At 40.2% G+C, this 27,779-nt stretch overlaps 2 protein-coding genes across 12 annotated transcripts; one reads left to right on the top strand and one right to left on the bottom strand.

The window, feature by feature from the left end:
• Nucleotides 1-49: 49 nt before the first annotated feature.
• CBX3 (chromobox 3) lies at nucleotides 50-11,879 on the bottom strand. Of its 5 annotated transcripts, XM_033051783.2 has the most exons (7): nucleotides 10,879-11,006; nucleotides 9,316-9,366; nucleotides 7,394-7,543; nucleotides 5,438-5,580; nucleotides 3,630-3,795; nucleotides 2,210-2,304; nucleotides 50-691 (listed from the first exon to the last, which is right to left on the bottom strand). In XM_033051783.2, the coding sequence occupies exons 3-7, from the start codon at nucleotides 7,433-7,435 to the stop codon at nucleotides 565-567; spliced, it is 573 nt and encodes a 190-aa protein (XP_032907674.1). In that variant the 5' UTR covers nucleotides 7,436-7,543; nucleotides 9,316-9,366; nucleotides 10,879-11,006; the 3' UTR covers nucleotides 50-564. The 5 variants fall into 5 exon arrangements, with proteins under 5 accessions (XP_032907674.1, XP_032907683.1, XP_032907690.1 ...); XM_033051792.2 differs by lacking the exon at nucleotides 9,316-9,366; XM_033051799.2 differs by lacking the exon at nucleotides 7,394-7,543 and having other exon boundaries at nucleotides 10,879-11,005.
• On the top strand, nucleotides 11,027-27,515 carry HNRNPA2B1 (heterogeneous nuclear ribonucleoprotein A2/B1). Of its 7 annotated transcripts, none has more exons than XR_004417022.2 (12): nucleotides 11,074-11,280; nucleotides 16,097-16,207; nucleotides 17,457-17,603; nucleotides 18,852-19,062; nucleotides 19,354-19,455; nucleotides 19,550-19,639; nucleotides 20,167-20,229; nucleotides 20,696-20,815; nucleotides 21,064-21,186; nucleotides 22,211-22,293; nucleotides 23,611-23,741; nucleotides 24,571-27,515. XR_004417022.2 is itself a non-coding variant. In XM_033051737.2 (11 exons), exons 1-10 carry the CDS (start codon nucleotides 11,251-11,253, stop codon nucleotides 22,270-22,272), a joined length of 1,059 nt encoding a protein of 352 aa, XP_032907628.1. In that variant the 5' UTR covers nucleotides 11,027-11,250; the 3' UTR covers nucleotides 22,273-22,293; nucleotides 22,445-22,930. The 7 variants fall into 7 exon arrangements, 5 of the variants coding, with proteins under 5 accessions (XP_032907628.1, XP_032907636.1, XP_032907647.1 ...); XR_004417023.2 differs by having other exon boundaries at nucleotides 11,076-11,280; nucleotides 19,550-19,630; XM_033051737.2 differs by lacking the exons at nucleotides 23,611-23,741; nucleotides 24,571-27,515 and adding an exon at nucleotides 22,445-22,930 and having other exon boundaries at nucleotides 11,027-11,280.
• Nucleotides 27,516-27,779: the final 264 nt, after the last annotated feature.

Below are 27,779 nucleotides of genomic sequence, written 5' to 3'. Positions count from 1 at the left end.
TCAAAAGTTGAGAAATACCCCGCTTCAAAAGAGTCACAGCCTATCAGTATAAAGGAAGAATATAAAACTATTTTATTGACCACTGCTCACCAGTATTTACAATAAAGTAAACAATATACAGTCTGATAACATTCAAATTACTACAAAGTTAGTTTTCACCTGGTCTTTTTAAGACCAAGTGATCCCAAATACTAAAAAGAATGATCCTACAGGTTTAAAGGGCTAGGTTTGGGTAAAGAAGATACATGCACATCAATAGTATAGAAGACTACAAAACATCTGTGAGTTTGTTTAGACATTCATTATGAGTCTGTAGTAACTATGGAAGTTCAATGTTTTATAAAAGCTTTTACCTAATATGGAGGAAGTAGTAGTATCAAATGCTCTCTTGTGATAAATGAAACAAGTTGCAGAAAGCTTTTATTTACTTGCTGTCGATGCAAAACATACTACTTCAAAAAAATATCAAATTTGAAACTTGTTAGAATGTATGCTTCTCACATTGCTAATAAATCAAATTTCGGGTTTTAATATTCTTATATATAAAAAAAGCAACGCAAACAATTATTGTGCTTCGTCTTCTGGGCATGAATGCCAAGTTAGCCGTTCTTCATAAAAAGCGATTACGATCTGAGGACACTTCACATTAGCTTCTTTGGCCAGCACCAGATCTGCCTCATCAGAGTCTTTCCTGATGTAGAAGAGAGCAGGATTTAAGCAAATTAATAATCAGTATTTTAAAACATTTAGCAGCTCTTGATAAGTCCTATGTTCTGAAAAGAATGTCAGCTAGAAATCAGTTTCCAGTATACTTTCACTTAAGCTACCAAGACTTTCCATGCTAATAGCAATGATGGGGTTTCATAGCTCCATTGTTCTTCCCTTCCCATGTTTTTTCTGTTTGAAAGGAAAATGCCATTCTAAGGGAGTCAGTTATAAGGTCACATATTGCAGTCTATAATGAAAGGAGTAAAACTTGATTAATTTTGTCTTTTAAAGACTAATCAAAGCTTCAAAGTAAGACTTCAAAATCAACAGGACCAATCTTAAGAGCTGGTACTCACACGCAAACTACATTTATATAAGTAACTTCCTGTATTTCATATGGTTATTCTTGATGGTATCTTGGGGTAACAAACCAAGTTTGCCAGTCTGACATGCTTCAGATTCCATTTTAAAGTGTATGCTGCCTTTAAAAGTCAGCTTTGTGCATACAAACTCATATCTATGTTTGTTGCCTAAGACAAATTATGAAAAACTAATCAACTGCAACTGAACTAAACAAAAAGTCCTTTGCGTTTGATTTTGCCAATTATCACTACAGAAATTCAAACATTCATGATCTTTGTTTTGCAACTTTTCTAAGTTTCACATAAAATTTATAGAGAATTTGACAAGGCAGAAGGAAGACAATCTCCCACAGCACTTATCTTCAGCAGTCCAGACACATCCCAAGAGAAATAACATCTCAGGAGATCACTCAGTTTGACTCCATTCTGAAAATCTGCCCTTCTCAAAGGCTGTGGAAAGCTATCCTTCTTATCCCATCACCTCAAGAAATCTAACTCTCAGCAAATGTTAATTCAATTTCTTGTTTTCTGAACATTGGGTCATTTGTTCACAAAGCAAGAAATCCTTCTCCCAACACTGTAGTTAATGAAGCTGGTCCCCACCTACCCTCCCAACAACACAAACTCTCCACATCACTCTCCTCTCTTACTAGTCCATAATGTCAAGCCTCTCCATATTGTTTATTCTTCATCTCCACCTCTGCTTTCTCCCCTAGTTGCTTCCAATTTCACTTTGATGCATGCAGAACAGTTGGCACTACATTTGGTTAAACAGCTGGCTATCGAGCAGCTGGCTTCTGCTTATTGAAACATGTAAAGTTGGATTTCTGCCTGCCATTCCCTCTGCAAGAGCATTACCTAGATCCAGTTTTTCCACACAAATGCCAATTTCTCCCTATTTTATTAGAAATTACCTTTCAAAGTAAAAGTGAACCAACAGAACAGAAAGGTATTTTGGATTTTGAAGGAAGAGGGATTAAGTCCTAAATGAATTTAGAATGCTTGTTTTTCTAAGAATACAAGGTTAACAAGGAGACCACCAGCTTCTGTGTCTTACTCCGGAATGAAGTTGTCTCTTTAGCCTAAGTGCAGCTGCCTTTCCTCCCTTTATGAACAAGAACTGTGGATGGAAGACTTACCATTTCATGAGGAACATAAGCTCTCCACTGCTATCTGTAGCCCCAATTATCCGCTCAGGATCAAGACCCCTTGCAAACCCTCTTGGTTTATCAACCTAGTAAGTTAGAAGATGGTTATCTAGTTAAAGACAAAGTTCTATTTTGGTATTAGAGACACAAATTTTTGTATATATATGTATGTGTGTATTTCTGTATCAGGACAAAAAAAATATAGCCTTAAAACCCCATCAAATCTATAATTACATACTATTTTTTCATGACCAATCTTCAGGCCAAGTCATTTAGAGATAGAGTAATAATAAAGGGCTTTATATCCATGTTTCCAGCATTTATTTCTGAAAACATGATAGATGAAACAAATGGTCTAAAATTATTTCAGAAGAAAAACAAGCAAGCATGGTCAGTAAAAATAACAAAAGCAGCGAAGTAAAAATGCATGCCTGGAAGTGGAAAAAACAACAGGCTTGGGTTGGCTAACCCAACAATGAAACTGCATCCCTGAGGAACACCTGCACTCTTCTTGGTTCGCTCACATCACACTGGTGACAAACAATATCACAACTATTTCCTGTATTAGCTCCTTTATAGGTGGGCAATACCCTTTTAGAGACAGTGGCCACTATTTTACCAGATGAAGCCAAACACGTGACTCTATACAGAAAGTAAAATATTTTTTATTATTCATGAACTATTATTTCTGATGTCTTCCAGCCTTTCTGAAAGTAACCACATATCCAACTGCCTGATGTCTTCGGTACCTGAAAATGATTGGCAGTGCCAGTGGTTTCAAACCACTACTCCAAAAGTTTACAGAAGAATTATTGAACATTTTGCATTACTATTGAACAGTGTGCATTATTCTGTACTTATCCGCACGAAATGTGTCAAGTTGTTTACTCATTTAAACTGAAGGAGAAATCTAGGCCTCTCAGGAAAGGTAAGCTTTTTTCACTCACACTTTCTACTCCTTCTCCACCATTATGTCTAAGTAACTGCTTGGTTTTCACATTTTGCCATCTTTGCCACTTACCTATTCAAAATCATATACTAAATATGGCAGCAAAACAGAACTTCATCTTTGTTCCATTAGTGGATCTTTTGCTCTAATATAAACCTATCACTTAATACCATTAATTAATAACTCTTGACCAGTCTTACTTTCAATTATTCACTAAGTGTTATGGGACAAAGTAAGAACTTTTGACCATCATATCAGTCAATCATCCTTCACTAACCATTTGGACAGTCTCATTAAGCACAATGAACGTATACCCTTTTCAAATCACAGATCCAGATGCTTTGAAATTTTTACAATCAGTGTTCAGCCTTATTATCAAAGTCACAATATGATTTTTGGAGGATGGAGAGGAAGGGGAGAGATGCAGGGAAACAAAAGCTTAACACGTGAATGTATACTTACAGAATCACGCTTTTTCTTTGATTTACTATCATCAGATTCACTATCTGACAAAGATTTTCTTTTGGCACCATCTGTTTTTTCTTTACCAGCTTTCTGAGAGTTCAGAAAGGCTTCAATTAGCTCTGGACAATCTAAATTCTCTTCAGGTTCCCATGTGTTGTCAGCACTGAAATATACACAAATTTATGTAAAACTAGGTAAAGAAGAAAAATGTAAAACTAGCCTCATGGATCCCCTTAAAATAACTTAATTTTTGTCTCACTATCTTAGGTAGGGTTGTTAAACCCTAAGGAAGTTTATCTTGCCACCTTTGGTAGCCTTCATGTACTGCACTCATGATTGAAAGGATGCTCTATTAATACTGAAAAACAATGTTCTTAACCTGAAAGTAACAAAAAGCAGCTCCATTAACACCTGTGCTGTCAGTGGGGTATGAGAGTTGAAACAAGCAATCCACACCCTACCAAAATGTACCTGTCTATTTAAACTGACTTGCTTCCCTGGTTCCTCTATGTCCATGGAAACAAGCAATATGATATGAGCACTAAGACTTAAAAAGAACAGGTACTGCTGTATACATTACAGTAGTCATTACAAACAGCCTAAGTATAAATATATATATTTATACACATATACATTATTATATAGAAATATATATTATTTATATATTCCTATATATTTATAGAAATATATATTTTTATACTTAGGCTGTTTGTAATGTCTGTAATGTATATATAAGTTTTCAGATATGAGGAACACTCTGAAGTTGTCTCTGAGCACTGAACACAACTATACCTAGAACTATCTGCTTCCTTCAGTTGACTGACTGCAGGAGGGAACAAAGGTAGGCAGAGCTGGGGACTGCATATGTTTCAGTGAGTATGTATTTTGCTAACTAAAATTTTATATAGTCCATGAATGTTCCCCACAACCACTATGCATCTCACATGCAAATACTGGCACAGCACTCCAGCACCAGCAGGATACCTACAAATTATTTTTCATTACAGTAAGATATTATTACAAGTTCAAATCAGACCCTCAAATACTAAACACATTGTGCTTTGTGTTTATGCACACATTTCAGGTTGCCAGACTGCACAGTGTTGCAATACACTCACTTTGGGAGGTATGCAGCAAAAATATCACTGCACACATAACCATTTATGCAAAAACTCAAGGTGCATAATCTTCTTTTAGCTGGTAAAGCAAGCTGCCACAGAGTGCCACTGGAAGGAGGCACAATTACATTCCTTCTGAAACAATCAGCTTCTTAAGTTTACTGTAAAGTTTTCACACACATACGTAAGTCCTGGGAAAGACAATCAAAAATTCCTTTCAAGTATGCCTAATGAAGGCAACCATTCCACAGGCAAATTCAGTTGATTTGAGAACAGTTCAGGAAAATTAGTAATAAGCAAACTATGTGCTTCAGAGCTGCCTGCAGTTTACATTCCTGCATGATTTGTTACTCAGAAGTACCATTCATTCTGCTACATGTATGATAACTGTCAGTCTACCTTACCTTGACAGCTATGGACACAAGTTCTATCACAGTGGTAAAAGAACAATCACTAAGAACTTGGTAAAGGTTCTCGAATATTTTATATAGTGTGAACAATCAACTACATTATCTTCTATTTTATTTTTACACTCTTGACTATGCATTTATGGATGTCCTTCCCTCAAGGTTCTTTAAAGTGGATGCCCATCATCCAATCTCCTTTTTGCACAGTTGTTTCAAATCAGTGGTCTTTATCATTCTATCAGAAAAATAAAAAAAAAAAAAAAAGAAGGAAATTCCTTACTCTGTAAATCCTTTCCACTTCAAGTAGTATTCCACCTTTCCATTTACAACACGTCTGTCCAGGACTTTCTCCACAACAAATTCTTCAGGCTCTGCCTCTTCAACTTTTTTACCTTTGCCATTCTGTTTCTTTCCCATTTTGTGCTACAAAAGAAATTCAGAATGACATTATTATTTTTTTTTTTTTTGCTTTACAGTTACTTCACTGGCTTATTAACACTAAAGCCAGAAGCTCAGACTCCTTTCATGTTAGTGCATGTGGTCAGGTAACCTGAGCAAAATATGTTAATCTTTTGGGGTTTTTTTCAGTTGCTTAATGAGATACCCAACACCAGTTTTTAAAAAGGTGACATTTCTTTTGTCCACATACTCAGTGATTATACTTCCCTTAAAAATTTATTTCTCAGCTCTACATGCTCAAAACATCAGGAAGCTTCTAGAAGTTAACTCTATGCCTGTGAAAAGGCAGAGGGCAAGGCAGAAGTAAAGAGAAGTAATAAGGGAACTGTGAAAATGCATAAAATAGAAAAGGGATGGTACTGAAAAAAGGTGGTTTCTACCTTTTCCAAAAAAAAAAAAAAAACAAACCAAGGAGAAACTGATGGCAGGAAAGTTTATGATGTATTGCTACAAAAAGCAAAATACTCAACAATAACCCGCAACTAAGAGGACACATGCTAGGAGCATTCCATTACTACAGTCCCTTCTCATTCTTAGCCATGCACCCATGTAACTTACAAAGAAATGTCACAAAGGTGCATAAATTTAAGACTGCTACACTTAAATACAGCACTTAACACATAAATGGAATTTTGCTAACTTACAAAACTTTTTAAAGTGTTTAAAAGTTTACATTTGATAGTTCAGGTAATATTCTTTAAGTTCTTAAAACAAATTTTACATCCACATCATCCTCAAGGCATTCCCAGTTTAATAAGGCACAATTAAATAGCAGTAGAAGGACACATTTCAGAATTTCCTTGTTTGTAATCTTAAAAACGTTGGAACAAGCCTATCATGTTGTATCACATTTCTGGAGAACTAGCAGACCAAAAGCAGTTTGTTTGCCATTTTGGACTGCACTTCCTAAAGAAATTGTCAAGTGGCAGCCATAAACTAAGTATTAAGCTCCTTAAACAGAGTTATGCAGCACCCTAAATCAAAGTGGACAGAATTCTTTACTAAAGCACATCCTCTACAACAGAACACAGACAAGCAAATATCACAAAGCACATCTATTTGCTTGATAGCCATTCTCTAGTCTTCTCTAATGTGGTTAGTTTGACAATACTGCAATTTTGAAATTTTCAAACTTTTAGACTTAGTAGAATTTTGTCTTGATGTGGTGAAAGGTAAAAAAAAAATGTATGTTAGAACAAAAACTGTCTTCTTTTAGTGAAGACTGGAAGATGATTCTCTTGCCAAAGCCCTGTCTTTGTACCCCTTATTTGTCATAATTAATTTTTCCCTCCCTCCACAAAATACTTTACTCTTTATGGTTAGCAACCCGTAAGTTGGAGGTTCAAACAACAAGAGGAGAAAAAGTTTCTAGTTTCTCATTTTAACAGCAGGTTTCTGTATATATATCTCACATGGCAATTGTTTTGGTTTGATAGCATACAAGAGAGAACAGAGCATGTACTTCCAATTAGATTTTAAGTGCCTGCATATCCCAGGTGTATTTTGACCACAGCATTCATGTCTGAAAAGTGTTAACTTAAGCATATAGGCTTTTTCTGCCTTCACAGGAAAAAGAATGCAAGACTGATATTGAAGGGAAATACAACATGAAGATGTCCAAGGCTTCTATGAGGGCAGCTTCTTTAAAAAAATGGAAGTGTAAAATAGAAAGGGGTAGATATGAAGAAAATAAACAAACAATAAAAGTAGCAGAGGGAAAAACAACAACACAGAAAAAGACAGACTCACTATACCATAGTAATAACATTATAATTACTGGTGATGAGGCAAGCAGGCTACAAGTGGGGAACATCTCCATCTGTATTCTCCGTTGGACTAAAATTCTTTGATTCAATGGAAGACTGTTTTCTGGTACGCTTTTCGGCTTCACTAATTCTTGTCACTTAAAGATCAATGTTTTGGATTTCTGTATCAAAGCAACAATTTGTTTTTTTACTTTCTAAGACTTAAGTATCTTAAATATCTTCCACAGAGGAAAAATAATGTCATGGGGATCTGTATTTTTTTCTTGAAGTGCAGTAAGAAATAGCAAAATAAAGAGTATGCTGCTTCTGTTTTAAATATTAGAGATTAGGTCTTGTGCATCAGCACTGCTCTTCAAACTCTTGAGCCTATTAAAATAACACTTGATTGCAGAGCCTGCAGAAATACTGAACATGTTAAAAACCTGCACATTCTGGGATTATACAAGCCCATGCAAATCTCAGCCCACAAGTGAATTTTGACACCTGATTTAATTAAAAGCATTCTAAATGTCCACTTGACCCCTGAAGCTCTCTTCTCTAGGGTTGCACATTGTAAGCTGTAACTTGGGCATTTGACCATTGATGGCTTACGTATAGCTCATTTCTCTTTCTGCATTCATAAGTCACATGACACCACATATGACATGCAGATCTACGGATAATCACTCTTTCTTTCAGGGGCAAGATTAAAACACTAATGTGACACTGAGGTGTAGAATTTTAACCTACAAGAGATAAGAAAATCTGAATTACAGCTCTAGAACTACCCTACACCTTAGCATATTTAGGTTTTGCATGCAAATATATAACGAAGCAGAATTAGTTATGGTTCCCATGGGAACCATAACTGATTTTCCTGACCTATGCAGCAAAACTCTCAACAACATCAAAAGATTAAAAATATTGCATTTGTAAGATTTTTTCCTCTCTCCAAAGCACCCTCCCCAGGATGGCTAACTCCTTTTCTTCAAATTAGGAAAAGTGGACAATCAATTACTAACAGAAAGTTTAGACATTCACCTTGGTGAAATATTTTAAAACAGTACAACACAGAGGAAGTACTCTATTGCACTTCTAAGCCAGGAGTCAATACAAGTTTTGAATATATTTTGAGCTGAATAATCATTTCTGTAAATTTAAGAACAGGCCTTTTGAGTGTATTCTAAACCAGTTCTTCTGCTATTTAAGTTTTGAATTGTGCACATACATTTTTTGCTTACTTCCCCATCTCAACCTCCTATCTCACATTATACTTCTACAGGTTCTGTCCTTCAGGAAACTATGTATCATTATTAGTTGAACTGTAACCAGCAACCAACTGCCCTTAGGAGTCCATATTTTAATGTCAAGCAAAGCTTTAGAGGACTTGAGATCCATGAATGCATCATTAAAATGGTCCAGGAGGGGTTGACATCTGATAATCTCTGCTCCTATGAAATTCAAAGAAACTGTTATTTGTTAAAAATCATTTCAAAAGGCATTTTAATTATGCCACATCATTTCTCAATATTGTTACTTTTCATCTGTAAAGACTGCCTTTTTGTCAGGCAAATAGTTCTCTCCAAATATACTGGGAGAAATTAAATGACTGCATGATTTGGACTTTATTTTTTACATGTAGGATGAATTACATGGTATGCTGAAAGGAGGCTAAAAAAAATCCTTAGTGTTTTCTATTGTAAGATAGATGAAATACTGCAGAGTCCATTCATACTTTTTTCCCAACTAGTTTCTCTTTAGAAATGGCAGATTTATTAAAACCAAAGACAATGTCCTTTCTAGTAGCCTTACTTTCTGGATCTGAAATTTTGGTCAGAATAATGCTGGGGAGGGGAGATGTGGATGTATCTTTTAAATGGAGATGCCAAGTTATAAGTTTGAAGAAAAATATGTTGATTAAATCCTTATATACTTTAGGTGTGCATGAACTTACCAATGTAGTTTTATTGGAGGCCATTTTTATTGCAGACTTGCAGAGCTTTTACTAGAAAAATGCATGACAATTAAAAGGAAGTTTGCATTACTCAAAGAAAGGCATCCCAAGACAAGCATGGTCCTTGTTCCAACCCCCATGTATTCATTGCATACAACATCTCTTACACGGATTAAATCCAGAACAAAAAGTAGGTTACTACTTTGTCCGGCATAACCCAGTAATGCACCATTAGGCTAGCCAGGATAAATTACACTGACAAGGTGGTATATAGGGTTGAAAAACAATTTTTCCCAAGGCCTTCAAAAGCACAGACATATTTCTAGGGAAAAGGGGGAGGACCATCAGGGATGCTTATTTCCTTAAACCAAATAGAACAGGAGTTTCGATTCTAGCAGTTGAAGATATACCTAAGGTATATTAATGGCAAATCTGATGGGGAACAGATACATATTTGTGGTGTAATGAATCACCCATTATTCTTATACACTAGCAAATTCTTATAAACAGCAAGTATTTATCTTAATGCAACTATAACGTTGCCTTCTGATTCTCAAGTTTGCAAGAGTAAAGGTCCTAGAACAATATTAACTCAGCTAAGACGTACATAATACATATTTAACCTACGCAAATTACGTTGAACACAATCCATCCCCTTTTCCATGTCATTTCTCATACCGACCAGCTCCATAGGCATGTATTGTCCCCGCCCCGCAGCGAGCTATAGAACTGCTAGAATTCCCCTAATGCCTGGGTAAGGCAGGAAAGTCCTTTAAGGCCAGAAAGCCTCCCGGACTCGGCAATCCCGCCCAAACCTCCCCTGACACGGGAGGAGGGATTTTGGCAGTCCCATGGGCGGTGGGCTAGACGAGGTGGGAGAAGGGCCGGGGCCAGGGCGCCAGTGTCGAAGGTCTTGCCTTGTGTCCCCCCGCTTGACAAGTAGCAAAAAGGGGTAACCCCCCACCCCCAAACCCAGTAACAACCCCCCACCAGAAAGCAGAGCCAGCCCTGCGGAGGCCTGCTGGGGGCGGCCGCGCCTCGGGCCTGCGGCGGGCGCACATGAGGCCAGCGGGGCCGCCCCGGGCGAGGTAACAGGGACGCAGGCCCCGGGCCGCTTCCGCCGCCGCTGACAGGGCCCCTTCCACGCCGTCTTCCCCCCGCCCCTTCACGTTTCGCCCGGGCCGGGCACACGCAGGGCCCGCCGGCGGGCCGGCTTTGTCTGCCGCGCGGGTGCCGCTGCCCCCGCCCCCGGCGCTGCTCTCCTTCCCCGGGGCGACGGCGCCCGCGGCTCCGGGGGCCTCCCTCCCTCCCTCCTTGTGCGGGTGTCGAGGCCCCGATCCCCCGACAGCTCCGCTCCGCCCGCCACCGCCAAGGAAGCGGGGGTGGGGAAGAAGCGGCGGTGGGGGGAGGCGGGCGGGCTGCGATCCGCATCTCTCCGCGGCTGCCCGCAGCGAGCCGCAGAGGAAAGGGGAGTCAGGGAAGGGGACTCGAGGGTGAGTGGGGTGAAAGAAGGCGGCTGCAGCGAGAGAAAAGAGGGAGAGAGAGAAAGAGAAGGATACAGACTTCAATGGTGCCCAGCCGCTTGGGTCTCCCGTCTCCTCCTGGCTCCCGCCCTGCGCGCACTGAGTGGCGGCAGCAGCAACAGCGACATCCGCGGGGGGCTGAGGCGGGGGGTGGGGGCAGGGAGGGAGAGAGAGGGCGGGCGGGAGGCGGAGGGCGGGGAGCGGCGCGGCGGTGGCTGGCGGGGCTGGGCTGGGCAGGGCGAGCACTGCGCGCCGGCGGCAGTGACGGGGCAGAGCGCACGACGCTGCTGCCGCCTACGCGCGAGCCGCTACAACCTCCGACCGTCGTCGCCGCCGGCACAGGAGGGAGGCCAAGACGTCTCTCCAACGCGGGGCGAGCGCAGGACCGCGCCAGGCGTCCAAAAGAAGGAAGATGCCTCGCGGCGACAGGGAAAGCGACTGGGTAAGCCTGGGGGAGCGGACGGGGTTGGCGGATCCCGGGAGCTGCGGCCGCCATCATGGCCGCCGGCTGCGAATGCGCGCCGGGCCGATGCTGCCCGCCGCGGCGGAGCGAGGCCCTCGGCCGGTGCGGCCGGGCGGGCCCCGGGCGCGGGGAGGGCGGGCGAGGAGCGCTGGGGTGGGTTTGAAGCTCGTTTGGAGGAACCCCCCTTGGAGTGCGGCCATTTCCCGCGTTGCGGCGGGGCGGCCCCGGCGTGAGCGAGGGGTGGGGGGAGGGAAGCGGGATCGGAAAGCGAAGCGGGGTTGGAAAGCAGCCGGGCTCTGGGGCTCGAGAACTCATTCATAAATGGGAAAAGAGGTCGGGGGAGTCGGCTGAGGAGGGTTTGCTGCGGGCGGGAGATCCGCGGGTGGATCCGCGGTGAAGCTGAAAGGGAGGGGGAGCAGAGGGGGCGGGAAGAAAGGAGCCGCTCCAGCGCCATTTCTTTCGCGCGCGGGGCGGCAGCACTCACCCTTTGTCGCGGTGCGTGCAGGGCCGCCGGAGAGAGAAAAAGGGAGGGAGGGGATGAAGGAGGGGAGGAGAACAGAGCGGCGGATCGGGCGGCACACCCGAGGCCGACGGTGCAGGGTAAAGCGGAGCGAGCTGCGGCGAAGTCCGCCTCTCTCCGCCGGGACCCCGCGATGTGCCGCACTTGTGCCAAAATCTATGCAGTTTTCACTTCCTCCTGCCCGGGCAGAGGGGGAAGGGGGCCAGGGGGAGGTTTCGGGGGCCGATGCGCGGCCGCCTCCGATTAATACTAACGCCGAGGTTTGAGTCAATTTCCGTAAAATACAGACAAAAACAAGTGATACGGTGCCAGCAGCATTCGAGGCCGCTTCGGCTGCGCTCGGGCACGTCTCGCGAGCCTGTCGGTTGTCGGAAACTGACGAGCTGGCTGAAGCAGTCGATTGCTTGCTGCGTCTTTCTGTCCGGAAATTGACGAGCTGGCGCTGAGCGCCATTTTCGTGTGCTGCGGCAGATTCCGGAAATTACCGAAGCGAGCCGAATGGGCTGCCATTCCTGGTTCGGCTTTTTCCGGCGGCTGTCGAAGTGGATAAGCTCGACGAGGACAGCTCCTTCGGCTCATTTCGGAGACGGCCATTACTAACGGAGTCGATGACTTTTCATTACACGATAAAAACACGTAGGGGCGTTATTCAGAGCTGTAGCCCCTTTGGAGATATTTAGGCTCCAGATACTTTTTTTTTTTTTTTTTTAATTAATTAAATCTCGGAAACGAGCCCGGGCTGGAATAGGAGGGCGCTAACACTACGCGGAGCTGAATTTCAAATTACGTAACAGCTCAGGCAGCCATTACAGACCGGTTGTACGGTACTCTCGACCAGGAATACGTAAACCATGAAGAACATGGTACGTGGAATGGGAAGATTTAGAGTTTGCTTTTAAGCAGGGATACGCGTTTGCTTGTGCAGAGTGAATATTTTCGGGGCTGGGAATTACAAGCAAGCTTGAGTCGTCCGCGCAAGTCCGGGCGCTGCTGCCGGGTAGCAACGCGGGGCGGATGCTGGATATCTTTGCGCAGAGGAAGGTTCTGGAAGCGGCGACTGGGGCTGGCGCGCAGCCGGGCGAGGCGGCGGAAGCTGCGGTAACCGCGCATGGCGGACAGCGCGTTTCTTGAGCCCTTGGCCATGACTATTAGCTGCGCTGCTGCTGAGGTGTCGTCGGAGGAGGGGGAGTCGGAGCTCCGCGGGCCGTCTTGGCCCCGCGAGGCGCGGAGAGGCCGAGGCGGCGCTGCGGGTAATGGCGGTGGCGAGGGGGAGGGGTAAAATGGCGGCCTGGCCGAGACTCGCGGCTGCGAGGGGCAGTGGGGATCGCTGAGGCAGGGCGGGCAGGGCGCGGGCCAGCTGTAGTCGTCTGGTATGCACGGGAGCGAGAAGGAGCGCCTGAGAGGTCTTAGTACCGTGTGTCTAGGTGCACGTTAGGAGCAGTGTGAGGAGCGCGCTCTCCCTGGAGGCGGCGGCTGCTCCCGGGCGCCATTTTCCCCGCCCGGCGCGGGGCCGCGGTGTTCCCACTGCCGCCACATGGCGGAGCCGGCCCGGCCTCTGCGTCCCCCGGCCACAGGCGGCGGGCGAACAGCCGCTGAGGGATTGCAGAGCCCTGGAGTTCGGGGATCCCCGTCGCTTATCTCTGTTAAACATTTTTGTTACCCGAATTCTTAATTCCGTTAGCTTGAATTGTGTGTGCGTGCGCACGTTACTGCTATATAAAACGCCTTTCCTTGCTCTGCTGTTTAATTTTTCAGTCAAGGCTGTGCGTTTTCGAGTCCTTTCAAGTTGCTTTTAGCCTGTGAAGGAAAGTTTAAAATACACACAGATGAAGATCCTGCAGAAGTTGTGAAAATTTCTTCTGACACTTGGTTCCTGCCACGGGCTGTACTGTAGAAATCTTGACAAAGGGGTTATCTCCAACTTCTATATTGTGGCCCCTCGTATAAATGAGGTGTCTTTACCAAAAGAGTATTTTCTCAGGATTCGAAGAGCTACTGGAATGATGATAGTTATTGCAGATTTTATATCTTCAGCACAAACTTTACATGGGCAGAACTCTCTGGACTCTGGGGGGTGGTTAGTGTTAGGCTAACCAGAGATTCTTGAAACTGGCTCATTTAAGACAACTTCTCCACATCTAGAGATTGTCTGCGTGTTAGTGGAGCAGTGTGTGTGTGTGCTGGTTTTGCACAGTGGTTTTCATTAAAGAACTGCTAATGAATTTCGTTACTGCTGTTTTCTGACATGTGTGATGCCTAGATGTGTTGTTCTGGGTAGGGCATGACCCTAAATACATGTGTAAAACTCATTACTATTCTGTTCAGTGTCTGTTAGTTACGTATGCTGTATTTCTATCACTGTTACAGGTGATAGATTCCATTCTTCCCTTGAATTCTATTTACAGATTTATATCTATTGTCAGTGTAAACATAACGCATATTGGAAATACCCTACCCGCCTATTACGTTTACTTGAGTCTCATATTTTTATAATAATATTCATTATTAAATGCATGGCAGTTGATTAAATAGGAAAAATGTCTTATCTAGGTCTCTGAAACTGTAAGCAAGCGGTCCCTAATTCTCAAGCAGCAGAAGGGAGGATTTTTATTGTCGTAATATTGTTGCTTTAAAATATTTCTTTGCCTTCCTGTACAAAATTAATAAATAATAGTATGACATTATGAAAATATTACTTTTTTAACTACTGGTCTGGTATGCAGCGTTCTTTCGTTTGTTCTTCTATGCAGTGAGGTGAAAGGAAATTACTTAAAACATGTGTCTGCTGCTTTTGAATACTCGTCTTATTTTGCCTGTCTGTGCAAGGAGGAGACAGTACTAGCTTTCTTTGTGTTTCTAGAAGAAAAAAAAAAATTAAACTAACTCCACCAGCTGACTCCAAATATTTTCAAGAGAAACTTGGACTTCTTGTCAGAACTGCAGTATGTCAAGCTGGTAATATGGAGGTGTATTTTGAAAATAAAACCTGGTTTGTTACTGCCTACAGTGATTGTCTTGTGTTATATGCATCTGGATCCAGGCCTGCTTTGGATGTGTTAGTTTACATGCAAACTAACTGCAATGTTTGAGTTGTATAAAAAGCAACCAACACACTAAAGAAAACACACAAACACCCAAGCAGATTTTCTTAATTTTTAAAGTTAGTTAATGAGTTCTCTTGTCCCTAGCAGGACAGTTCTCTTAAAAACAGCATTCCAAAATAATAAATTTGTGGAAGTGGACTACTACTTAGTGCATTTTAAAAATTGTTTGGTATGAAATCTTTGCATGTACAAACTGATCTGGTGATACTTTTCTCTGTAGAAACTGGCAATTACAAGGCCTGATTTGTAGAAAAAGTTACTATAAAAGTGTTTTGAACCGGTAGAAGTTGGAAGGTTGTCCTTTCTGCTTTAGTTTACCACAAAATATGAAAAAGTAAATGCCATACCGTATTACTGGTCCTGTTCTTTGTTGGATTTGTGTGGGGTTTTTTATTAATGCACTTGTCATTTCATAAGAGATCTCTGCTGAACAAGTGCAGTGATATTTTTTCTGCAAGGAAATAAGTCATACTAAAAGCATGATACTGGTGGATGTGAATATGTATTATTCACATTTCTACTTTAGAGGGAGTTAGTTTAATACTGCTCCTGTTGAGGGTGTAGAGATTTGTTGCTAATTCCAATGGTGTGGGATCCCAGATAAATTTTGCAGATGCTTGACTTTCATTTGCTTTAGTAATTATGTAGAAAATATTAATTATTAACCTGTTACAGAACATAGTTGGATGTATTTATTTTTACTTACAATGCCTTGGATAAGTAATACTGTAGTATTAATGTAAAACAGTTTAAACCAGAATGGTTTTTAGAAATGAATGTTACCTGGGATAGACTTGGAGAGTATAAATTAATTCATATTTTCTATAATAAAAACAAATCCCGAAGTTTTGATTTTCTTTAAAAAACATCTTACGTGGGTCTTTGAGAGGAATATTCTGAAAATTTTCAACTGTGGTCCCTTGTTTTTGATATATAGAGGGAGAGACAGGAATAAGGACTAAAAAGAATTTGTATTGTAAAAGTGAACTTGCAGAATTGAATAAATCACTTAATTTCCTTAATAGGGGTAGAACTTTTACAAGAACTGGGTCTCATTTTGAAAATAAGTCTTACTGAAGTCTTTGACATTTAGGAAAATTTTAGTGTCTGGTTTGCTAATGCAGAAGAGATGTTTTAAGTTATATTAATGTAATCTCTTTTTCTGTGGCAGAGGGAAAAGGAGCAGTTCCGCAAACTGTTTATTGGCGGCTTAAGCTTTGAAACCACAGAAGAAAGCTTGAGGAGTTACTATGAGCAATGGGGAAAGCTTACAGACTGTGTGGTAAGTGTAGCATACCAATACATAGCAATGGCATTGAACTGATGCCTTGAGTTTTAAGTTTTTCTGTTCTGCTTGAGGGTGCTTTTCCCTTATGTCTGGGCGATGAAGACAAAGCAGTCCTATTCCAGCTGGGGACTCAAGGACAGTTTCTTCAGACTTGAGGCCATAAGCATAAACAACGTGAAAAGAGGAGGGTGGGCCAGCAAGCAAGAAGGGTGAAACCTCACGATTTGACACTGTTAATTGGACGGTTGATGCTTGCATGCAAACGGACTGAAATGTATAAAGCTGTGTGATCTTGTGACCAAGCCCTCTTTTGCTTCCATCTTGGAGCCATCCAGGCAGGGGCTACAGCTGTGGCACTGGTACTGCCAGGGTGTGGCCTTTGAAGGGCTCTCAATAAATACCCATTTTATTCCCCTTAACTCTGTGTAACCTCTCTTCCAGCTCCTCTAGGCATCATTTTAATGGTAGAGTTGGTTGGTTTATACACAGTTCAGTCCATTGCATGCATTGTTCTCTTGCAGACTTGTTAGAGTTAGGGAGCGTTCTCTGTTTTCTGCAAAGTTATCTCTAACCACTCATTTCAACAGTTCAACTTTGCTGTCATTGGCTGACTTGCATTAGGAAGTGCTTACACAGAGCACTATTGCATTTGTGTGGTTGGTAACATTTGGCCAAAAGCTGGTATTGTGGTAAGTAGTAAGCAGCCTCAATAAAGCTGGGAAGAGGATGTTTCCTCTGTGATGTTTTCATAGAGTCATTAAGGTAGGAAGAAACCATTTAGGTCATTGAGTGCTAACCCAGCACTGACAAGTTCATCACTAAACCATGTCGGCAAGCACAGTGTTTGTGTGTGTCTTTGAAAGACTGACAGGGATGGTGGCTCTGGTTAGAGTTGTCTTGGGAGTAGTAAATCATAACACAGAATTAATGTCTGTGGTCTTCATGAACCTTGAAAGACATTATGTGTATGATTTTTTTTTGCAAAAACGAACATAAATACAAATGCACCTCACTGATCTAACAGCATTTCTGAGTTTTGGAGGACAACAGTGGTTTGAATTTCTTCGATCCCATGCAGTGTCATTCATGTATTAAATCAACAGTCTGCTGCTTTACAATAACTGTGTTTTGAAATCAAATAAAGGAAAATATAAATAAGCTTCTGCACTTACTCTAAATACTGATAGCAAAAAGCTTAAAGTGAGACAGATACAAATAGTTTAAATGTCTTTATTGGTTTTAGGTAATGAGGGATCCCGCAAGCAAAAGATCAAGGGGGTTTGGTTTTGTAACATTCTCTTCTATGGCTGAAGTTGATGCAGCTATGGCTGCAAGACCTCACACGATTGATGGAAGGGTGGTTGAGCCTAAGAGAGCTGTGGCTAGAGAGGTGAGTATGGCTTTGAAAGCAAATGCTTCTTATGCTTTGAAAAATACCTGTTTTGGTCAGACAGGCTTTGTTCTTGTTTGAAATTGTGTGGGTTTAAATTACCTGGTTACAAACCTGTAGTTGGGGCACTATTTCCCACACTTTTGGTCTCTTACGTAAATGTAGATTATTACAGTAAATTGCAGTGTTGTTCTACTTGTGGAAACATGTCTGCAAGGGACACGTCTGGGGTCTGAAAACTGTTATGCTGAATATTAATGCAAATTCCAAATTAACTCTTCACTGACATAGTTCATGTTACAAGCTTCAAATTAATAAGCTTCTGACAGTCTTTCTGACTATTCCAAGATGGTTTTGGGGTATTTCTAAAAGGTACATTAAAACAGAGAATGTAGTGGGGAAACTTCCAGTGACAATGTACAGAATCATCTGTGGACTTGTGCTGATTTTAGCTCCAGGCATACTTGATTTCCACTTCAGGATACAAATTAGGGTTATGTGTACAGGAAGAAGGTGAACCTGTAAGCCAGGTTACTGTGGCACAGCGGTATTGAGGAGCAAGGGTGGATTATAAGACAAGTTCCATTCACCCCATGGGAGCTCTTGGGAGGGTTTACCAGATTAAGATTAGTCTAAAGTGGTTAATATATTTGGACTGATGAGCTGGATTTGAATGAGCCATCCCAAAGGTATGGGGAAATGGAAATTGTAATCACTAGTACCCCTGTTAGCTATCCCAATTTTCTTTCAATTTTCTGGAGAATGCAGGGTTGGTTAGTATTTGGAAAAAGGTAATTACAGCAGCATGTGTGTGTACTATTTTTAATGGGGTTAAAATGCGTAGGTCAATTTGCTGAGGTTGAAGGACCTTCATACAAGTGGAATGTGGGTTCACTGCTCTTGGGGAATTGGGCAGAAGAAGCCGATGCACCTTCATTTAAACAATTACAGAAATCATGCTCTAACTTACTAAGTACTTGCAGTTCTTTCAAACAGTTGATCTGTATCGTTTTTCAGTGCTTTTAAGGCTTTGACATAAGGGGGAGGAAAAACCGCCAGGTAACCCTGTTACTTTCCTCTCAGAAGGGCCCCTAAATGAGATTGCAAGGTCACGCCTCGTTAAAGGGCTGTACCGTAGTGCTTAAAAAATCCTAGTTTATCTGAATTCTATTCCTGAAATCCTGGTAAAATAGTGCTTTGTGAAATTGGGGGTTTTTTTTGTGCTAATTAGAAGAGTTATTTTAACAGGAATCTGGAAAACCTGGTGCTCATGTTACTGTGAAAAAATTATTTGTTGGTGGTATTAAAGAGGACACTGAAGAGCACCACCTTCGTGACTACTTCGAGGAATATGGAAAAATTGACACTATTGAAATCATTACTGACAGACAGTCTGGTAAAAAGAGAGGGTTTGGATTTGTTACATTTGATGACCATGATCCTGTGGATAAAATTGTATGTAAGTAATTTCACTCTTTGCTTGGATAGTATTCTTGCAGCCTCCGTGGTTGTGTAAAGCTAAACTTACAGAAATAGTGGGATTAGTTACGTGCCTGTGTATATGTTTACATCATCAGTTGCTGAATTGTGTGGGGACATGTATTTCAAATAAGTTCTGACATCCTTGTTTAAAAAGCATATGGTGTTTAGTGTTCTTTTATATGATTCAGACTGTGTTTGGATTGGAAGTCTGATATTCTGACTTGTTGCCAGTTAAATGCTGATAGCCTCTTATTTGATATGGTTACAGTGCAGAAGTACCACACCATCAATGGCCATAACGCAGAAGTAAGGAAAGCTCTCTCTAGGCAGGAAATGCAGGAGGTTCAAAATTCTAGGAGTGGGAGAGGAGGTATGTACAAGTAATGGTTAGGTTAATGGTTTGTGGTTGATTTTGGTGTTCACTTTACACAATCTCACTTTTTAAAAATGTTAAACTGATACAGGGAACTTTGGTTTTGGTGATGCTCGTGGAGGTGGCGGCAACTTTGGTCCAGGACCTGGCAGCAATTTCAGAGGGGGAGCTGGTAAGACAGGCATGTTTGTAGCATTTACATTTTTTACCTTATTAACACTGTTGTTCTGCATAACTTTGTATGCTGTGGTGCTGCTTAACTTAAATGCAGCTGTAGCAGTTGAGAGAATTTTTGGGAAAAGTAATTTGCAAGTGAAGTTTGTTTTGTTTTTTGGGGGGGTTGGGTTTTTTTGTTTGTTTGTTTTTTGGGGTTTTTTTGTTTTGTTTTGGTTGTGCTTTTTTGGTTGGGTTTTTTTTAGCTGTTACTAAAAGCCAAAAGTAACCTAAACTGTTTGCTAAGAAGGTCAGAGATTTCTCTGATTGTATGCAGCACTTGCCTGATCTTTTAAAAGCGGGTATTGTACAAATGCAAGAAAGGGAAAAAAGTCGAGTGGTGATTGGATGTTTCAGTTTCACTTTTCTGAAGTTAATTGTACATGTTCTTAATGGATAATTTCTCAGATTTACTTCTTAAGGTCATAAGGGTTTGAGAATTTGACTAGTTTGCTACAGGTAAATTGAAATCCTTTGGGTTTTTTCTCCTGATAGATGGATATGGAAGTGGCCGCGGATTTGGTGATGGATATAATGGATATGGCGGAGGACCTGGAGGTTAGTTTTCTGTTGTGGTGATGATTTTTTTTTTGTCTCATTAAGAAACATTTCCATATTTATATCCATATATATAAAATTGTACCTGAATTACATGAGCCATTTTGTTGGCTTTAAGAAGTGTACATGGTTGTTGGCTTATATCTAATTTCCATATGGCAAATTGTATGATCTTCTCTGGGACAACCATTCTTTTCTTTAGGATAGGAGTGGGTCTTAAATTTCCTGGAAATGAAGGTTTTAATTAAACCTTTCAGTTGAGGTCTTTTGGCAGTCTGATTGGTGTGGTTTGGTCATGGTTCAGTTAGGATGGGAGTTGGTATATGCTTTAAAAAATACTGTTCATAGAAATTGCTTTACAAAACTACATTTATTTTTCTCCTTCTAAACAGGAAAAATATCCATGTGTATAATTTGAGTGCATTCTGTATGGAAAAATTAATTTAAAAGGATTATGTTCTCACAGGTGGCAACTTTGGTGGCAGTCCTGGTTATGGAGGAGGAAGAGGAGGTTATGGTGGAGGAGGACCTGGATATGGAAACCAGGGTGGGGGCTATGGAGGAGGTTATGACAACTATGGAGGAGGTAACATTTTGTCTTGAAATGTTCAAGCATTTCAGTTCCAAAATACTGCAAGTCTTTTGAGGCTGGGGGGAGGGGTGTTTGTAAATTCTCCAAGAAGTATGAAATAGAATGGAAACAATGTTCGGTGCATGCACTGTTGGAATGCATGTGTGATTCTGTACTTAAAATTTTTATAATGGGGTATCTTTGAGTGTTGTAGCCATTTTAGTTCATCTAGGTATTTCTCCACTTCTGTGTTGCTAATGCAGGCAATTATGGAAGTGGAAACTATAATGATTTTGGCAACTACAACCAACAACCTTCAAATTACGGTCCGATGAAGAGTGGAAATTTTGGTGGCAGCAGGAACATGGGGGGACCATATGGTGGAGGTATTGTATCTGTCCTGTGTATTTCCTTGTAGCTGGAGTGGGTGGACTTCTAGCAATTTGGGGGAAATAGAAGACATGGGGTAACTATTTTGAGCTAAGAAAACGGTAGACTGAGATTAGATATTAGGAAGAAAATTACTGTGGGATGCTGAAGCACTGGAACAGGTTGCTCAGAGGTGGTGTGAGTGCCCCATTGCTGGCACTGTTCAAGGCAGGGTTAGATGGGGCTTTGAGCATCCTGGTCTAGTGACACACAACCCTGCCCATGGAAAGAGACGACCTTGAAAGGTCTGTTCCAACCCAGATTGTTCTATATGATTCTGAGATGGATAGGTAGAAATTGCATAACTTCTGCAATGGATGCACTGCAGTGCCTCTGTTCTTTCTGCATGTTGCTTCAGTGTCTCATCTTGGGATTGTAAAGCTCATCTCAGGGAAAGCTATTTTTACTCTTTTGAAACAGATAAAATGTACTAACTTTTTCCACAGTGTTTTGCAATTTTGAGTTTAAAGATTTTATTTAATTTTCTTTGCTGTCAGCTCACATTATTTGTGGAGAGTCTAGTTGCTTAATTTCCAGCATATTTGCTGTGATTCCTTTTTATCCTCTCACATCTTTTTTTCTGATGCTTTCTGCTTTTTGTTGTCTAAATGTTACTTAATATGGAATATCAGACTTGTGAAGTGAAGTGGAAACAGAAACATGAAGCCCTTTCTTCTAAGTTTTAGCCTGCAAGCAAATTCCACCGTCACAGGCTCAAGACAGCACAGTGCATCAAATTGCATACAGCACTGTTAAATCTAAGATTTCAGCATGTAGTTGCTTCCTGTGGCAGTCTTTGGAGGTTCTTTGGAGGAATACAGTGAAATGTTAGAAATCTTTTGTTGCATATGCTATCAGTGGAAGTAAAGCAGATGTTACTCTTCATACAGTCAAGCTTTGATTGATTGTTTCAGTCAAAAACTCTGTTAGATTAAAAAATGGACTGATGGGACCATTCTGTTTCTTGTTCTGCAACTGCAGGAAACTATGGTCCAGGGGGCAGTGGAGGAAGTGGTGGATATGGAGGGAGGAGCCGTTACTGAGTTTCTTCAAGCATGCCATGGGTAAGTATGTTTTTAAGTGTTAAAATTGCAGTGATTCTTGAGAGTAGCTGCAGGAGTTAAAAGCTTTTTAGGATATTATCTTTCCTTTAAAAAATGGTTAGATGAATAATTTCATAACCTATTTTTTTACTCTTTACTTCTGTTGAAACAGGCTTCACTGTATAAATAGGAGAGGATGAGAGCCCAGAGGTAACAGAACAGCTTCAGGTTATCGAAATAACAATGTTAAGGAAACACTTATCTCAGTCATGCATAAATATGCAGTGGTATGGCAGAAGACACCAGAGCAGATGCAGAGAGCCATTTTGTGAATGGATTTGGATTATTTAATAACATTACCTTACTGTGGAGGAAGGATTGTAAAAATGCCTTTGAGACAGTTTCTTAGCTTTTTAATTGTTGTTTCTTTCTAGTGGTCTTTGTAAGTGTAGAAGCATTCCTTTGATAATGTTAAATTTGTAAGTTTCAGGTGACATGTGAAACCTTTTTTAAGATTTTTCTCAAAGTTTTGAAAAGCTTTTAGCCAGGATCATGGTGTAATAAGACATAACGTTTTCCTTTTAAAAATTTAAGTGCGTGTGTAGAGTTAAGAAGCTGTTGTACATTTATGATTTTAATAAAATAATTCTAAAGGAAATATTGTGTAATTTTAGATTTTTTTTTTAATACTGTAAAATAAGGCAAGGAGTGGGTAGTATAAGGTCCCACAAATAATACAAAGCTATTGTTGTATGTGTAAAATTTAATGCTGGTGAGAAAAAGTATGTTGTCTGTAAATTACCAGGTTTAAAATATCTAGGTAACTTAAGGGGTATCTCTGCAAGGAGAAACACCTTTCTAGATTTTTTAGATGCTGCTTCTTCAATGGCAAGGAAAGGAAAAACCCCCAGCAAGGTACTCTTCCAGGGACGCAGGTCTAGTACAAGAGAACTCTTGAAAACGTCACTAAAAGTTCAGCCAGTCTTAAAAAGCTGTGCTGTATCTCTGCAAAGCTTTAACTACGGTAGATTGTTTATAAGGATGGCAACGAAGGCTGAGGGTGTAGAGCAAAATAGTTCTAAGCTTCAGTTAAACTTCTTTAGGTAAGATCTTATTTACTTTTCCTTTCTTAATGTTTCAAAACAAAGAAACTAATAATGTATGACAGTATTCTTTCAGTATAGTGATTATCGTTATGTAGTTTAACATAGCAATGAATTAACAATTACAAATTGAAAAGAAACTTGTGAATCCTGTTTTCTTGTATTATTAAATTCTTTTACAAAAAAAATTGTTAATTTCAGCTACTTAACATATTTTTTTCCTACTGGAATCTAGCTATGATATGAACCCTGGACAAGCATAGACTGCTGCCACTGTACACTGCTACAGTTGAACAAATGAGACCTGCAAGTGTCCATTAGTAAAGCTTTACAAGGGTTCCATCCCTGGTGTTGGTAGTTAAAATGGTAGGTCACAAGTTAATTAAATCATACAACTTTATTTTTGCATCCTGCAACATTTTCTTTTTTCTTGGGAGTCTATGCATTATGGTGGTTGCAAGGTAATGCAATGAAGGTAGTTCTGTGCTGTTGAAAATGACTATGTTGTTATGTGTCTTGTCTGCTGTAATCTATTCTATATAACACATTTCATCCTGAAGGTTCCCAAGTAACTGTAGACTGTTTACGTGTAAGGAAAAATTGCACCACAGAATACATCTGCCTCTGTGAAGGAATGTGTCGTCCATTCTTTTAACAACTGCATAAGCAGTTCTTTAGGAGGGGAAGTGAAACCTTCAAAAGAAACTGCAGGTGGTATTTCATAAGTGTACAATGTATTCATGTAAATTGGAATTTGGCTAGAAATGTTGAGGTTTATACCATTTTTTATAGTTCTTGCAGCTAACAAACCTTAGTGCCAAATTTATTCAGCCTTACTCTCACTGCATTGAATGTTTGCACCTCAAATTGATGGAAATTTATCAAGTAATGAATGAGTTATTCAGAGTAAGGGTGGCATACTCTACTAGATTTGGTTTTAAAATTAAAATCAACAAAACCTATCAAAAAAAAAAGGCAACAAAAAATGCCATAATTTCAAAGTTCATTGCCTCTAAAAGGCTACCTATTGAAGAACGTGGACTCAGCTAACAAAAGTCCTGTTCCTTTTGTGTTAGACACACCAGTGAACTGCTTATACTTTTTTTTTTGAAAATGGCTGAAGTTCCCCTATTGGTAATTTGGTTTAGACATATGTGATAAACATCTTCAGATACACTTTTTTTTTCTTTGGCAGGAAGGTGCCATGCTGCAGGTAACTAATGAAGAAGTGGTCAACCACAGAAACGCTTCAAGAAATAAGAAATTCTGTATCATCAGAAAATAGTTGTTTTTGCTGCCTTCATTAAAAATCTAGAGGTTAAATGAATACTGATAAAACATCACAATTAGTACAGCTCCCTGTAACGATGGGTTTTTTAAATTATAGTAAAAATGTCTTGTAAACCTTTCGAATAAAATTCAGATTCGTTAGGAGAAACAAATCATTAATGTTAAAATAGCAAACATTCTGTGAGTAGAAAGTTTAACTACATATATTTATAACTTTCATAGCTTTAAAATAAAGTATTTTTATACCAAAATAGTTCTAGTGTAATGCTTAATAAAAACTTAGTGTGTATCTAACATTAAATAATGTTTATGTTTAGACCCTTTCATGATTTGAAACATTCCATTTTGAGGTGAATTTAAAACAGAATCAGTTTGACAAGTGTATTCATGGAACTTGTTTCTCTGACCTTGGGCAACTGCTCTCTTTTGGGAGAAACAGTGCTACAAATTTAAAGTGCTGATGTCTTTGCTGTTGGACACAAGTGCTTAAAAGTAGCTTTTTTTTGGCTGTGTTTCATATTACCTCATACTTTCTGGTTAATGAAACTATGATCTAAGTCAGCTTATCAGATTGCAGTAGGACAAGAGCTTTATCCTTGTCTCTTTTAAAGAGCTTTTAGTGTGACGACAAGACAGACTGACTAGAAGGTAGATTCCTGCTGTACAAAACTGTATTACCCATAGGTGGCATCTAGGGGTGAAAGAAAAATGCCAAAACAAAAAATGCCAAAACAAAACAAAAACATTAAAACAAACACCAAGTGTGAGCTTGGGAAAGCTTCAGTTGGGAGTATATTTAAGGGAAGGTATCTTGAGGTTATACTGTTTTAACCACTTATCTTCATGCATGGTTTATTCAGAACTTGAAATTTATACGCTTTGGCAGAATCATTGTCTTTAACCTTTATAATACTGTTCAAGGATTCACATACAATTTTTTCTGTTTCTTAAGTTAAACTTTGAAATACTTGCATAGGTAACCAGTGGGCTGCAACGGAAGCAGAAAATGAAGACGCACAAATCTGCTTTACTTTCTTCTTTCCAACAGAATGACGAGATCATAAGGAATTTGCCTTCTTTCCTATAACTTAGACGTAGTTGATGAAAGTTTTTTCTTTGCAGTTGCCAAGTCCACATTCATACACCATTTAAAAAACTAACAAAACCACTTCAAAGGGCTGTAATTATTTTTCTGTTTAAAGTACTATTTCAGTAGTTTAGCAACAGGGTTTAAAATTTACTTGAATTGAGTATTTTCCATAATGAGGATGTTCTCATTTTGATCTGCTGGCAGTGGGGGAAGGGAGCATATAGGGGATCAGTGCTGTGAAAGAATGAAGTCATGCTGAATATTTAGTCTTGAAAACCTGGTGTATTTAAGTTTCCTGATGTCCTGGTATTGAACTTTCATTACTTTTCTCTTGGTGTGGTCTTAAAAGTTAAGGCACATGACAGTCAACAAAGTTTACTGATGAAGAGAAGTCACAGTTTTGAATCAACCTGATACTGAAAGTTAGCAACTTCAAATAAAAACACTATTGTGTGGTCAGTTAGTGGTCATCAATTTGTAGACAATGGATTCTTACTTTCTGTCAAGTGGAATTTTTTCACTACAGACTTTAAGTGTAACATTACAGTGTTTCCAGGTTCTAGCAGATGAGGATCAGGTTGCCAGTACTAGGTCCAGCTTTCCCCCAGTGAACACTTTGTGCAGCAAATGGAGGGAAGAAAGGAAAACAACATAACTTGTTGATAACTGGTATGTGAGCCAAAGAACACCCAAAAACTGGGTATGACTTGTATTTATAAAGTGATAGTGAAAATAGGTCAATAGTAGGGTTCTGGCCACTCTGACTTCACGTTATGTAAAATGAAAGTTGAATTTTATTCACTTCTGTTGTAGGTGCTAAAAAACATTCAAGAAAATGTGAACAATTGCTGTAAATACTGTAACTTGAACTCTGTTTTGTGTAGGAAAGACTCTAATCTTTAGTTTGGTGATGAATGTACTTGATCTCTTGGTGATGGAATGATACCACTTCTGAGGAAGAAAACCCAAGCCCCAGAAATGGATCTGAATTTTCAAACAGTTGTCAGCTGAGTTTGTGTTGGCAGCTTGACCTCATTGGTAGAGGATAACTTGCTGGGACCATACTGGAGCTGTACATTCCTGTAGATTAGTGTTTCAGTTGGTTTTCTGAAGCAGTGTGTGATGCAAGTGAAACCCCATAGTAGTGCTGTTACTTCTTATCCATTTAGGAGAGATGGCTGTTTCTCTTCAGCCATATTTTCAGTGTGTCTAGGAGTGTATAGCAAGTGTTATATGGAAGGGTTTGCCTGGGTAATCATGATCCGTTTTGCCGGAAGTACTGTCTCTTTTAACAGTCATGTTTTGCTTTGCAGCTGCTGTTGGTTTGTGTTGCATAAAAATTTTGTCAGGAGTTACTCCAGTTAATGGAGGAAGAACTGGTTTGTTTATCAGCAGTAAAATCAACAGTGTATAAATAGCTGTATGACTTGCCTGAGAGAGTGCTATGAGCATACTAGGTCAACAGTGGGCACCTCGTAGTCACAAACTAGCTTGTGTGACCTCCCATGTTTCTTCACTGTATGAAAAAGGATGACTGGGGGAAAGTCCTAGAAAATTGTTATTACTAGCACTCTTCCCCCTTGTTTGGTTCGTTTTGGGGCATTCTTGTGTGAAAAGGAGTGGCTGATGGAGTTCTAGTAGCTGTGCAGCAGGTTTCAAGTTGCAGTACTTTATGAGGTACCCTACAGTAAACAGACTTCACATGGTTACATCTGCCATCTCTATCTGGTTTACTTAATAAAGTTTTTCACTGCACCATGGGTGTTGAGTGTCCTGTTGCCTCATTTATAGGTCTCTGGCACCTCTATCCTCAAGATTGTTAGAACTGTACTGACTCCCAGAGGATGAACTAGTGTGTGTGTGCATTTCAGGACAAAGATTTGCAAATTGATATTCAATGAGTGCTTTGTCCTTTCTTTCCTCATTGAAGTTTGTTCTACTTGTTTCCCCATCTAAAACTAGATTGTAAGCTCTTGAGCAGGAACATCTTTAGCTTGTAAAACTGGGCATTGTAAAAAGCTAGA

This window comes from Catharus ustulatus, chromosome 1 (assembly GCF_009819885.2).
Source record: "Catharus ustulatus isolate bCatUst1 chromosome 1, bCatUst1.pri.v2, whole genome shotgun sequence".
NCBI classification, from domain to species: Eukaryota; Metazoa; Chordata; class Aves; order Passeriformes; family Turdidae; genus Catharus; species Catharus ustulatus.
Note: the sequence above shows the minus strand (reverse complement) of the source record. Positions and strands in the feature narration are given on the sequence as shown.